At 41.1% G+C, this 14,491-nt stretch overlaps 2 protein-coding genes across 2 annotated transcripts; both read left to right on the top strand.

Annotated features, from left to right (window-relative positions):
• Positions 1–3,187, top strand: LOC311363203 (peptidyl-prolyl cis-trans isomerase A-like). The gene is made up of 5 exons (XM_084483168.1): positions 1–144; positions 1,215–1,245; positions 1,393–1,481; positions 1,868–2,040; positions 2,817–3,187. Exons 1-5 carry the CDS (start codon positions 76–78, stop codon positions 2,947–2,949), a joined length of 495 nt encoding a protein of 164 aa, XP_084339294.1. The 5' UTR covers positions 1–75; the 3' UTR covers positions 2,950–3,187.
• A 2,589-nt stretch (positions 3,188–5,776) lies between these two features.
• On the top strand, positions 5,777–9,791 carry LOC311363205 (peptidyl-prolyl cis-trans isomerase A-like). Its single transcript, XM_084483169.1, has 5 exons — positions 5,777–5,930; positions 7,016–7,046; positions 7,289–7,377; positions 8,182–8,354; positions 9,386–9,791. The coding sequence occupies exons 1-5, from the start codon at positions 5,862–5,864 to the stop codon at positions 9,516–9,518; spliced, it is 495 nt and encodes a 164-aa protein (XP_084339295.1). The 5' UTR covers positions 5,777–5,861; the 3' UTR covers positions 9,519–9,791.
• Positions 9,792–14,491: the final 4,700 nt, after the last annotated feature.

Here is a 14,491-nt window from a genome sequence, read left to right as displayed (position 1 = left end):
GCTTCCCCCATAAAGGTTCTCCAGCAAACTGTTCATCCGCATTCTGCCTTGGAGAACTCAAACGCTATCCTCAAAATGACGAACACTAAAGTTTTCTTCGACATCACCGTCACGGGTGAACCAGCTGGCAGGATTGAAATGGAGGTATGTCGATGGTATATAATTGCTATTTTGATCTTTGATCGTCGTAAAATATAGATCGTCTTTATTAGACTTCGTTGATTTTTTTATTTATTTAAATTTATTAGAATATAATGTATCTTATGTGGCTCCCAACCTTTTTGGTGGTTAATACACGCCACACCAACACAAAATCGATGTTTAGGCGAGGATGATGGAAAAAATGCGCATAAACGCATGATCTATGAAGAATCGCTTTCACGCACCGCAGAATATAAAAAAATCAGTCAAAGCAGTCAAATAATGCCCCAAGGTTACAGGTTCATACGAAACAGACGGGCCATCGCGCTCAAATGTATTGAAATGATGTAAGAACATTTATGATTGAATTATTTATCAACCAAGAGGGAAATCACAATAGTAGGAAGTGTAGGCCTTAACAGGAAGCGGTCTCCTTGCTCCATGCTTTCCTCGCTCACAATCGCTGCAGTAACTGCTAGAAGAATAAAGGCCTATGGTTGAAGTCGAAGAGATTCAACGGCACACCTAGATGAAAACGCGGTAAAAGAGGTTGCAACATGCCACACTGGTTGGGTAACCCATGTGCTGTAGGATTGACTATAAATCGGCGAAAGCTACCACGCAGTGATGGTTATTTTACACGTGATTGTTCTTAACAATCGTCGGATTGTTCTCACAGATATCTTGCAGCCATAGCAAAGGTTTAACATTATCACGATGTTTTACAATGAAATCAATATAGCCTACCCTATAAATACATATTTATAGAAATGTTCAATATTTTGGGTATATTGTCTATTGTAGCTCGTGGTACATGTTTTGTACGTTAAATATTATAAGGCCTTATGATACCATTATACATGGTTTCATCTTTTGTAATGTTTCACATGTGTTTTTTTTGTATGTTCCATCTACGTACCTTGCAGTTGTAGACTAACGCTGATTATATTTCATTCATTTTGAATCTAATTAGTTCAAACCGGCATTTGTGAAGGTTTTATGAGGAGAGTAATGGTATGCCGTTTATATCTACATTTAGTTATGTGAATTAACATGTCTTGTTTTTTTTGCAGCTGGAATCCAGCGTAGTTCCAAAGACTGCTGGTAAGTAAAGGCACATGCTCAATCAAATGATATTTTCAATGGCTGAATGAGTGCATTGACTCTTAAGAGATGCATTGAAGTTGAATGTGATTTGTATATTTGTGTATGTGATTTACAAGTAACATCAAACATGATCTATTTTTGCAGAGAATTTCCGGGCATTGTGCACAGGGGAGAAGGGGTTTGGCTACAAAGGCTCCAGTTTCCATCGGGTCATCCCAGGCTTCATGTGCCAGGTAAAGCAAAAGCTAAAAACATCCTAACTGTGCTCGTCAGAGTAGTCTACACACACATTGTGTAGACTTGCGTCTTATCGTGAACTGAAAGGTCCTTCCATTAGTGCTACTTGGTCCTAAAATTCTTTGTTCGTGGGAGGATTTCAAAAGGTTCAAGGTCAGACTAGTGTGCAGAGGGAAAATAAATGTGAACCTGCAAGATCAGGATGGTACTTCCTCAAGGCTTTCCTGTATCAATCACCAATCAGGGGGTGTGCATGTGTAGAGGGGTTCATCCAATGCCCGGTGGAAGTCTGTCCATCCTTCTTGACCCTTGGCAGAAGAAAAAGTTGGCTCACTAGAAGAGAGGTAGAGCTAATTTGTATAATTTTTTTTTTGTTTTACAGGGAGGTGATTTCACCAGAGGTGACGGTACCGGTGGAAAGTCAATCTATGGGGAGAAGTTTGCTGATGAGAACTTCCAGCTGAAGCACACAGGCGAAGGTGTCCTGTCCATGGCCAATGCTGGTCCTGGCACCAATGGCTCCCAGTTCTTCCTCTGCACAGCAAAAACTCAATGGTATGTTTAATTAGCTTATGTTATACTCTCTGCCCCAGCAGTCCTATATTATAGCAGAACTTATTGGGGAGACGAAATGCCATCTGGGCACAAACAGAAACGGCAGTGGGAAGGATTGAGCTTTTTGCTTTTTCCGTTAAACTAATTTAGCAAACAAATGTGTACAAGGGCCGGAGGCTTTTAATGCAGCCATTTCTACAGTGCCCAGTCGACATGGTGTTGCTTTAAAACCTTTTCAGACACGTTAAGAGTCTGCTTCACCCTTTGGATTTCTCACTTGCAGATCCCTGCATCCACATGATTGTTTTAAACGAAGGGGATGCACCCTGTTGACCTAGATTTGAGCCGGTCTGCCTTTAGATATTAATCTAAATTCTGATTTGTGAGACTATGACCAAACTAATGACTGCTTGCTACAACAAAAGTAAAAAGTGTTATTTTAAGTCCCACTGAGTAATTAACAGTGTTCCATCCATGCTACTGGCGGTGCAACTGGAATGCTAACTAGTGGGCTGTGTGGGGGGAAATGAGTGGGATAGGTGTGGGCTGGACAGTTACCGTTTCCAAGCTTTAAGGCGTAATGTGTTCTCTCCACTCTGCTGTCAGTGCAACTGACGCTAACTAGCGACTCTTGGCTTTGTGGGAGGGGTACTGTCTGGCCAGCATTTGAATTGTAGAATATATCTGATTTTATTAACACTATTGTAATGGAAAGCTAAACCAGCCTAATCGATTTGCATTTGCATGTTCTAACAAATTCTTCTTCTTCCTTCCAGGCTGGACGGCAAGCATGTTGTTTTTGGCAAAGTGGTGTCGGGCATGGATGTGGTCAGGAAGATGGACAAACTAGGAACTAGCAGTGGCAAACCAAAAGCAAAAATTATGATTGCTAACTGTGGTCAACTTTAAATGGGGCTTTGTGTATTACCATTCCCGTAAGATTACCACATCTTAAATCTGTTAACACCATTCCCTTGAATATCTTAATGGTACCATCTAAATTGACCAATTATTAAAGAAGCATTATTATTCGGCCCAATTACAAGGCAAATGTTTGTTTTTTTGTGTAGGATACTCTGTATCATCGCTATAAATTGTTGGATGATTGGTGACACCCTTTGATAATAAACACTGAGTAAATAAACAAGTTATCAAGTAAATTATTTTGTAGCGACAGATCATTCAGGGTTCAATGTTGGTCCGGTAATCATTCAAAATATAAAGTCCTGCAGAGGACCTCCTCTACAAAGGATGGTCAAGAAGATGAGAGGTCAGCAAAGGAACTGGTTTGGTTCTAATGTGTTTCCGTTTGATACATGCCCCTCTTAAACCACAACAGCGTGCAGACGACCCACTGGACATTTGATTGGCTGTGTGTACTGCATGATTGTATGCTAGCAAAAGTATGAACCTGCATTTTTGTCAAACGCACATCATATTTAATGCTAATGCATTGGGTGTTTTATAAAATTAGAAAAACTAACATTTCTATTTCATAATCAATAGTCTCAAGTAGACTTCATGTCAACATCTGGAAGGTAGCCTTTAGTTTTACAGGAGATGCCGTGGATCGCGCATGTATTTCTGCATTTACACATTCCGCGCAGTTTTCAGATATACTTCACTAGTGTTGAGCTGTTCAATGTACTTCCCCAATCTTATCAACGGCTAATGTCATGTGACCACTTGAGTGGGCCTGTTCAATATTTTCCCAGTTATGACAAAGCATTTTTATTCTCAATGGGATAATTTTGAATTATGGTTTATCCATCTGTAATCAATGCTGATCCATAGTGATTTAAATGATACAATAAAATTACCTCAGATGTAGTCTATAAATAAAAAACCTGCTAGCTCGTACCCTTCTCTGCAATGATCTCTGTCGTCACTCCCAAAGCCCCGCCCAGAGTCACGCTATGCTGCGTCATACATTGGCACAGCCAGTTAGAGTGGTAGACCGTTGCTTAGTGTTTTGAATTCTGAAGTCTCCGCCTGTTAACTGGGAGGGGCTCAATCGTACAGTGTGGACTTCAAATATCATGTTCTACATCGCAAGATGTATTTAGACATAGATGCATTCGCTCCCTAGGTACCAAAATCACTATCCTTCGTGCAACATTTATTTAACTTCAAAACGGGCTGAAAAGAGGCAAGACTAACTGAAGTAGCAGACTACGGTGTTTCATTCTTTGATTCATCATCGGTAAACCAACCAGACTTCCCTCGAATAACGTGACACTTTGACCTCAATCAGTTCAGCTGGTGAACATAATTTCTTCATGGTTGCCTTGACTGTACAATCAATGGACATTGGCTCACGGGCAGGATAGATCCAGACTAGTCATCGTTACAGAAACCTGCTTACTTAGTGACATCTGAAGGCTCTAACAACCCCTGGAAGTAGGGAGCCCTCTACTGGGTTCCGTGTCAACGTTCCTTCCTTCTGGTTTTTGGGTGATTTTCCTTGTCTCGAGGGATAAAGTTAAAAGTGTGTCAATATAAAACCATGGAGGCCTTTTAAACTTTAACTGGGATCAACAATAGAGTTGTCTTTGATCTTGCTGGATTTGGCACGTTAAGGATTACCAATGCCCTGTTGTAGGCTACTAATTAGAAGAACGATCGAAGATGAACGGATATATAGTTTAGATGCATATACGGCTGTCTGCTGACATTAGGCCTTTTTCAGGTTTGCATAATTGACATACATCATTAATGAGTAAGTAGGGCTCTTGTTCGCGTAGCCCGCTGGGGGATGCGTAAAGTTAGGTCTACAGACTGCGGACGTTGGGGGTTCGGACCAGAACCTGACAGATGGTAGTCTGTCGGGATTGTACGCCTGATTGAAGTAGCCCAAGTGTGTCCACGTTCTGCCTGTCTTGACCTTATTGCTGTCATGCTAAGCCGTCTGTCTCTCCCGTATGGCTTTGTGTGCAGTGGAGAGCCTTTAACTCCGTGTAGTGGACAGCAAGAGGATGGAGATGGTAGCCTGGCGGGCCAACGCATTGTCTGATGGATGAACACAGCCGTCACACACAGCTGTTCAGTGCCCTGTTCAAGCTTTTTAAAGAGTCCGTCCTTATTTTTATTTTATATTTTTTATTATGAATTTGCTAGAGCTTGAACGGTCTCAAGATCACGGTTCAATTATATCTATATCTGAATAGCCTAACAATAGGAATAAAATGAATAATATACATATAATGTATTCACAAGATAACAGTGATGAGGAAAACATGAAATATTTAACTTAAACATATAGGCCTACGTTTGAGGCCAAACAAGCATAACTATGAATAATAAAATAATCCACATTTTAGAGTAGGGATGGTTAGTTATTCCTGAGATTCCGTATGTGGAAAGCTGAAGGACGAAGGTTAGAATAAAAATAACGGAAATAAACTAGGAAAAGTAATAACTAAGAATTGATTGAATTTATAAAGCACTTTTCAAGATAGGTACCCAAAGCGCCTTACATCGTGTTATAAATAAATATGCTAATAAATATAGCGTTTTCTTTGCGGCATAGCCTATGTGTAGGCCTGCCAATAGCCTACTACTGACCAAGATGATTAATACAAATGTGAAGAAGTCTAGAACGCAGGTTAACAGTGAACTGGACTTGACAGACCAGTAACACCAGCCTACGGTCCTCATTGGTCAAAGCCATTGGCGTCCTGAGCTCTGAGCGCGCGCGCAGAAAAGCAGCCAGTGTAGCGTATAATGAGAGGTTCCTTCTCCTCCCATAACTAGGACCGACCGGCCCATTCCTCCGCAGTTGAGTCTCACAGCCTGGCACGACTCCAACGCTCTCCTTAAAAATGGCAAACCCTAGAGTTTTCTTCGACATCACTATTGGCGGCGCCCCCGCTGGCCGGATTGAAATGGTGGTATGTTGATTTTAACTAATTTCATGCTTAATTGGATGGAGTTTGATCTTTCATTGTCGTCAGATGTAGATCGTCTTTATGAGGCTTTGTTGTTGGTTCGGGTATGCTATTGTGGTTCCCAACCTTTTTGAGGGCAAGACACGCAACACCCCAACAAGACATTGAAATATAGGGAATGATGATGAAAAATACGCTACGGTACGCTACGTTAGGATAAGGTTATATGAACAATCGGTTTCACATTGAGCGACCGCCGCCAAAAAAAATATGTAGTACAGCAGTCAAAAGTCCCAGGGTTACAGGCTCAACCCAATCGGACTGGCAATTGCATTGTTTTTCATAAATATGTATTGAAATTAGGCAACAACTTGCATTGTTGAATTATAAATCAATAGCGAAGCACATCATACATAGTAGGAAGTATAGGCCCATTGTAGGCCGCAACAGGAAGAGGTGTACTTTCAACGCCTGCTTCCCTCGCTCACAATCGCTGCAGTAGCCTGTGTCAGAATAGAGGCCTATGGTTCAAGTTTAAGGACACACCTAGATTAAAACGACGGGAAGAGGTTACAACACGCCTCACCTTGCCACAATGGTTTAGCAGCACTGTGTTGTAGGCTTGACTCTAAATCGGGGTGGGCTAAACATGCGGTGTAGCCCGTACTGGTGGTTATTTTACACGTGGAATAAATATGCGTCACAACAATTGTTCTGACAGCAATAACAAAGAAGGTAAACACGACACATCACATGTTTTACAATCAATTCAATATAGCCTTTGAATCTAGATATTTTCGTCAATATTTTCGGTAAATTGTGCAGCCCGTGGTACATATATAGTAGGCTATATTGTAAGCTAAATAATACTATTATAAGGCCTTAGCCCATTAATGTTCCCTCCATATCCCACTTGATTTGATAATATTATTCATTACATCATAATTATGTTTATTCTATTTTGGATTCAAATGAATGAGGCTTAACATTCAGCTGTAAAGGGATTATGAAAATATGTTGATGTTGTAATGGTATTGCAGTTTATATTTATATTTGGGTAAGTGTAATTACAAGTCTTCTGTTTGCAGCTGCGGGCTGATGTGGTTCCAAAGACTGCTGGTAAGTAAAGGCACAGGATCAATTAACTCAAAAGTTACTGTTAAAACATTATAAATCTTATGGAACCTCATGCTTGGTGTTAAGAATCCATCTTAATACCTTGCGAAGATAGCCATTTTGATAAGCATGAGATATTAATGTGTGCATTGACTCTCTAGAGATCGTTTGAGACATTCAAGTTCAACGCTAATGCTGTGTGTGTGTGTGTGTACAATTACATCAAAAATTATCTATATTTGCAGAGAATTTCCGGGCATTGTGCACAGGAGAGAAGAACTTTGGCTACAAAGGCTCCGGTTTTCATCGTATCATTACCAACTTCATGTGTCAGGTAATGCAAAAACATCCTAATGGTCCTACTCAGATTTTTCTACACTTTTGACATAGTCCAAGAAATGATCAATGACAATTGGATGCTCATTAGAGAAGAACCCTCGATGGGTTAAATGCGTGCTGTTGCACTGGGTTCCTTGTTATTGGCCGCTTTGGGGTACCAGGTAACCTCATTGAACTACTCTGGCTACAACCCAAATCTGATCAGAGTGGAGGTAACAAAAGCCTGACCTGCAATATAGAAAGCCCCTTATCGAGATCAAGTGTCTACCACAGAACTAGCCTAGCTCATGAAGGCAGCCGTTTCAGGTATTTTTAATTCTGGGGCAGGGCTCCCAGCTATCCTCATGAGAACAGCCAGATATTCTAATATGTGTCACACAGTAACTATACATGTCTGGCCATGGCTGTCTCGTGAATGATGTCCAAATAGGGTGTGGCCTTGTGTTGTTTAACAACATAACATCGTAGTAAACGCTCTTGCTCTGTTCGCTGTTGTCGAATCCAGTTGGAAGTACAGCAAAAAAATCGAATCATCTTATAAAACCCAAATGACAGTTAATCTTTATCATTATTCATTCTATTTAGAATAGGTGTATTTTGGATAAGACTGTTTTGAATTCCTCAGGCTCCTTGCTTCATCATTGTGGAAGCATCTGCTTGGAGCTGTGGTTCTGAGATGCATTGTGGACTGCAAACCTGAATGTGTGGAGGATTTTCAGTGTGGTGATATCTACTATTTGCACATCACCCAATGTTGAATTGTAGAGCTAATATTATTTTTTATTTTATTTTTTTACAGGGAGGGGATTTTACTAAACATAATGGAACAGGTGGCAGGTCCATCTATGGGGAGAAGTTTGCTGATGAGAACTTCGTGCTGAAGCACACAGGCCCAGGTATCCTGTCCATGGCCAACGCTGGTCCAAACACCAATGGCTCCCAGTTCTTCCTCTGCACAAAAGCCACTGAATGGTATGTTCTGACGTGCTTCTTTAAAGATCCCATGGCATGCTACTTTATGGATTCTTATATATAGGTGTTAGTGGGCCCCTAATACAGTATTTGAAGATGTGTCTAGTCTTTTCACCAAATGCAAGCTTTATGCAAGCTTGCGTTATTGTGTTGCGTGTTATGCGCCATAACACCAACAGCAGAACGGTTATCCAAATAACAAAGAACACTTGCGTTACAGTGTGTGTATTCACGCACACATGTGGTGCTCGCACGGTCCTAGCTCATTGTCTCATTGGCGGGCCAAATTCTCTGGGCGGGCCAAGCAGAGAAAGGGGAGGTAACCTGGCCCCATATGATGACATATGGGGCCAGATACCAAATCGGCACGTTTGAGCCTTAATTTTTTTCAAAGGCGGAGCAAGATACCTACTGCTCGTTTTACACCTAACGCAATTTTTAGTTCCTGGGGGACCATAGGCAGGCTAGGGGAACTCATATTAATGTTAGAAAACCTCATAAAGTGAAAATTCCATGCCATGGGACCTTGTGTCAATCTGTTAGGGCGTAAAACACACTTGCTACAGATCCCTGCATCCACATGATTGGTTGAAACCAATATGAAGCTAAAGAAAGTGAAACACCCTGTTAACCTATATTTGAGCTGCTCTGCCTTCAGATTTTAGATATTAATCTAAATTCTCATTTGTGAGACTACGACCAAACTAATGACTGCTTGCTTACAACAGTGTTATTCTTAAAGTCACACTGAGTAGTTAACAGTGTTCTGTCCATGCTACTGGCTGTGCAACTGTGATGCTAAGTAGCGTAACTTGGCTGTGTCGAGGGAGAGGTAATGGCTAGCCAGTATTTTTTATTTTTATTGATAACATTATGAAAACACCCATCGATCATCACTGACAACAGATGTCCAGGTAATTTTATAATACAAGCTGCTTGAAATGTTACACATTGAGACTTTAAATTAATGCAAAGCAGCCAAATCGATGTTTGCACATTTTCATGTTCTAACAAGTTCTATTTACTTTCAGGCTGGATGGCAAGCATGTGGTTTTCGGCGAAGTGGTGGAAGGAATGGACGTTGTCATAAAGATGGAGAAAGAAGGCTCCAGTGGTGGCAGTGTTAAAACAAAAGTCGTTATCGCAGATTGTGGTCAACTTTAAATGGGGCTTTGTGTATTACCATTCCCTTAACATGAGCACTTAAATCTGTAAACAACCATCCCCTTGAATATCCTGACAACTGTACCATCTAAAGTAAACATTTATTAGAATACCATTTATTATTCAGCCCAATTATAAGGCAAATGTTTATGACCCGTTTTTGTGTAGGATACTCAATATGTGTATCATGTCTATTAATTGTTGGATGAATGGTAACACCCTTAACAGTCAATAAACAAGCATGGGACCAATTAAAAGGTATTTTGGAACACATTTTTACTAGACCTCATGTGTAATCATTTATTCAAACAAATACAAACAGCACACACTCGTCCTTCAGACAGCCATCTATGTGCAACACTATCTACTGTCAATGCTTAAACATGTAAAAAAAAAAAAATTTGAGATTGTAATATCTCGTGACATCGGACCAAATTAATTGTTGAACCCTTTATTTCAAGTTTGTCAAACGTAAGACTTGGTCCCACTCATATCCTACCCCTCAACACTCGCGTATTAAACCGTTTTAGTAGATCATTAAAATGGGGATTTATTTTCTTTGACATAACTATATAGCGATATTATAAATGAGGTAGGTTGATTGTATGTGGTTCTTAAGCCATTTGTACTGCATTGGTTCTACTGCCTACTATATATTTCATGCGAGCCGTGTTGCCTCGAGCTGATTCCAAAGATCAAGCAGCTTTGTTTAGGTCAGTGATATTGAAATGGGTCCGAAAGTAAAACCTGTTTAATTGAGTCTTGGTATAGTTGCAAACATTTCAAACTAATCTTTTGAACATTTTGTTATTCGAGATGGCTTTTTAAATGTTATAACATGGCCAGGGATGCAGTCCTTACATCCTACTTACTTTTAATTGGGTATTTTATAGTGAACGTCCGAGCATTGTGCACAGATCTTGCCATTCTCTTGTCTTTCTTAAAACCTCCAACCCCCCTTTAACCTTCCGACAGCTTCCGGTTCCACGCTGGATAAGCAGGTGACGTTTGAAGTTGTCAACGCCAGTCGTTACGATACGATAAGGATCGTTATAAAACGGGTGGCTTAAATCAAGCGATCTGATTGATTCCCAACTGTTGTATATTGAGCGTATACACACAGCTATGACCATAGACATCTTATAAGATGTCTATGGGTAGCTCGGTTCGCCGGCAATTTAGCCTACTATCGAGTTCACTCACCCTGTGCCTATTGCTTTACAACATTTCCACCCTCTCCAGCAATCAACATGTTTTTAGGCTTCAGCGAACTATGCTATTGCTTTTATATATAAATAAACAGTTCAAGTTAGGCGCGGGTTCTCGCTGCCTGGGTGACAGAAGCTGCTGCCGATTCGGTCGGTGGACGCCGAGAGGAGACGAGGACGAACCGGGAGGAAGCGGATCGGGGTGGAGTAGTGGCGTGCTAGTGGCGGTGTTTTCAAATTGTTTATTACGTAACGTTGTTGGCTTCAGAACAGCGGCTAAAGGAGATTTCTGAATTGGTTGATTTTTGGGTTGTTCAGCTTGGGTGTTGCGGGGATCTGTTTGTAGGGATATTTCCCGACGGCCTGTATAGGTCCGGGAACGATATCCCTGTACAGGTCTGTGCAAACTCAGCTGTTCGATCTGACGATCGGGTGCTGAGTTGGGGATTGCCTAAATCAGAGTCGGCCCATGCCGACGGGAGCGGAATGGGATGGGGGTGGGGGGGAATGGAGTACAGTGGGCGAGGATAGACCCAAAAGGAAAGAGAGAGGATATCATTCTCCAGACAGTGATGTGGATAATCCACAGGCCAAAGTAATGAGACCAGACAAAAAAAAAGTGATGATGGGTTTAAGGTTCTAATCAAAGTGAAGGGAGGTGTTTGGTTTTCTGCGGCTAGTCCCCTTAAATTGACTAATGAATTAAAAAAATAGATAGGTGATGTAATGCATGCCTCTATTCTGCAAAATGGGATGATTTCTATAATTTGCAAGTCTGCAAGGCAACAAGACAAGGTGCTTGAGATAAAAAATGTGCTGGGTAAGGGAGTGGAGGTGTTCAAGCCACAGATTACTACAGAGGTTAAAGGAGTTGTGTACAATGGAACTTGGAAGTACTTGGAAGTGTTTGAGCAAGAGTTGTCATCTTGTCTGAAGGGGGCTAATGTCATAGATGCAAAGCGCATGGGAAAGGGTGAGAATGGAAGAGGAACCACTCCTGTCCTTCTTACCTTTAAAGATGATGTGGTTCCTAAGAGAGTCATGTTGGGATACATGAGTTACCCAGTGAGAGAGAATGAAAGACCTCCTCTGAGATGCTTTAAGTGCCAGAGATATGGCCACTCCCTTCCATAAAGTACATAGCTCTAACAATGTAAGTGATGTAAATAGAAGTAGGTGATGATGAAATATTGGGAAAAAACTGCAAATTAACTGTGATAATTATGTTGATGTCAATATGTTCTTCACACTAGGAGAGTTACAAAAAGCTATCGATCAGGGAAAAGATACCTCTTCAGGTAGGGATGGATTGGGATATCAATTATTTAAACAGTCTGGAGAACTTATGGGGGAGGAAATGCTTGCCCTAATTAATAATGTGTGGGAGGGTGGGTGTCTGCCTAAAGAATGGAAACCTGCTGTAATTATTCCAATTGTAAAACCTGGAAAGCTAGCAGATAGCCCTAGTTCCTATAGACCAATTGCCTTGACTTCTGTCTTGTGCAAAATTATGGAACGTATGATAACGGATAGACTTGTGGATAAGCTGGAGAAAGATGTTTTTTTGTGACTCATCAGAGTGGATTTAGGCAGGGAAGGTCGACAATGGATGCTGTTTTAAGTTTAGACATGGACATAAAGAAAGCTATGGCAAATAAGGAAGCAGTAGTAGCGGTCTTTCTGGATATTGAAAAAGCATATGACATGCTTTGGAAGGAAGGGTTACAAATTGCACAATATGATGCTGGAATCAGAGGGAGAATGTTTAACTGGATCAAGAATTTTTTATGTAACCGGTCAATTCAAGTGAGGATTGGAAATGAACTATCAGATGAGTTTGAGGTGGAGAATGGAACCCCTCAAGGAAGCGTGATAAGTCCGGTTCTCTTTAATATAATAGTGAATGGCATGTTTAGTAGAGTGGGGAGAGGATTTGGTTTATCATTATTCGCAGATGATGGGGCTATCTGGAAGCGAGGGAGGAACCTCCCCTACCTGTTTAATCAAATGCAAGGTGCTTTGGAGAAAATGACTGAGTGGGCCAATGACTGGGGTTTTAAAATTTCTACAGATAAAACTAAGTGTATGGTGTTTGGAAATAAGAAAAAGATGCCATCACAGACAATTCAATTGTACAACAACAATCTTGAGAAAGTCAAGTATTTTAAGTTTCTAGGAATGTGGTTGGACGAAAGAATGACAGGGAAAAAGCATATTGAGATGATAGCTTTGAAGTGTGGGAAAATAATTAATGTCCTTAGGTGTGTGGCTGGTTCAGACTGGGGGGTTGATAGAGAATCAATGATGATGATTTACAGAGCAATGATAAGATTGTGGTTGATTATTTGATTAATTGATTATGGATGTATGGTTTATGGATCAGCAGCTTTTTCAGTGTTAAATAAATTAGACATAGTCCAAGCAAAAGCCTTAAGAATGTGCTGTGGAGCATTTTGTACAACTCCAATAGCAGCATTACTAATAGAAATGGGTGAGATGCCGCTAGAACTAAGAAGACATAAACTCGGCTTGAAATACCTAATGAAGCTCAAAGGACAAAGTGAAGTGTTACCTACAAAAGACCTACTGAGAGATCATTGGGAGTTTATGGGAATAAGAACAACTAAAACTAACTTTGCAGAAAATCTTAAGTCTTTGGCACAGGAAATTGGTATTGGGGATGTTAGTGTTTGTCCTCCAGTGTGTCGCTCAGTTGCTTCGTCGTGGCTGATCCCAGATCCCAGTGCTGACCTAAAGTTTATGAGTATAAGCAAATCAAGGATGTCAAGAGGGTGTAGTAAAAGAGATAGAAGTCTGGCAGCAACAAGCATGGGGAGACCACCTACTCATCTACACTGATGGGTCAAAGGAGCATGAGAGTGGTAAAGTAGCAGTGGGTATTGGCATTCCTGAAATCGGGTACGGAATAGGATATAGAATCTCAGACCACATGTCAGTATTCACAGCAGAGATGGTGGCAGTCCTATGGGCCTTACGATGGGTGGAGGATAATAAACAGGGCTATTCAATAATATGTAGTGATTCAGCTGCAGCTTTAATTTCAATAAAAGAAGGAAAATCCAGACCAGATTTAATTGTGGAAATACTACAGTCTGTGTTCAGAGTTTACAAGGCAGGGAGAGAGGTGGGGTTTCTCTGGGTGCCGGCTCATGTGGGTGTGAAAGGGAACGAGGAGGCGGATGAGGGGGCAAAGAAGGCAGTGAAGGAGGAAACAGTGCAAATTCATTTGCAATACGGGGCACCCGAGTACATGGAAAAAATAAACAGGGCTCTAAAAGAAAGGTGGCAAAAATCTTGGGAGATGGAAAGGAAGGGAAGGGTGTACTTTTCAATACAGGAAAATGTAAATAAAGATAGGTGCACTTTTAGGTGCATAATAAAAGATGATGTAGCAATCACAAGACTGAGGCTTGGACACTGTGGGCTGAGGAGTGGGCTGGCTCTGACTGGCAAACACCCAGATGGCAGGTGTGAGTGTGGAGAAAGAGAGACTGCAAAACATGTACTTCTCCAGTGTGGGCGCTATTCCAGGCAAAGGAGGACTCTGTACCGGAGGCTTGGGTCAGCTGGGGAATCCGTTTTTAATATGCGCACCCTTTTAAAGGAATTGATGGACTACCTTCACATCATTGGAGCATATAAAAGGATTTAAATTTTAGGGGGAAATAACAAACAGTGGGGGGCAGCTATACGCCATAGCTGCGTCAAGTCTGCCTAAAAAAGAAAAGAAAGAAAAAGAAAGTT

Source organism: Micromesistius poutassou (genome assembly GCF_964030765.1).
Source record: "Micromesistius poutassou genome assembly, chromosome: 18".
Taxonomy (NCBI): Eukaryota; Metazoa; Chordata; class Actinopteri; order Gadiformes; family Gadidae; genus Micromesistius; species Micromesistius poutassou.
The sequence above is the reverse complement of the archived record's forward strand: the minus strand, read 5'-3'. Positions and strand labels throughout refer to the sequence as shown.

Excerpts from the sequence above, each read along its gene's own strand:
- LOC311363205 (XM_084483169.1), top strand. The coding sequence starts at position 5,862 with ATGGCAAACCCTAGAGTTTTCTTCGACATCACTATTGGCGGCGCCCCC. Across the intron at positions 5,931-7,015 it reads CTGGCCGGATTGAAATGGTG|CTGCGGGCTGATGTGGTTCC; the intron begins GTATGTTGATTT and ends TTCTGTTTGCAG. Across the intron at positions 7,378-8,181 it reads TTACCAACTTCATGTGTCAG|GGAGGGGATTTTACTAAACA; the intron begins GTAATGCAAAAA and ends ATTTTTTTACAG.
- LOC311363203 (XM_084483168.1), top strand. The coding sequence starts at position 76 with ATGACGAACACTAAAGTTTTCTTCGACATCACCGTCACGGGTGAACCA. Across the intron at positions 145-1,214 it reads CTGGCAGGATTGAAATGGAG|CTGGAATCCAGCGTAGTTCC; the intron begins GTATGTCGATGG and ends TTTTTTTTGCAG. Across the intron at positions 2,041-2,816 it reads TGCACAGCAAAAACTCAATG|GCTGGACGGCAAGCATGTTG; the intron begins GTATGTTTAATT and ends TCTTCCTTCCAG.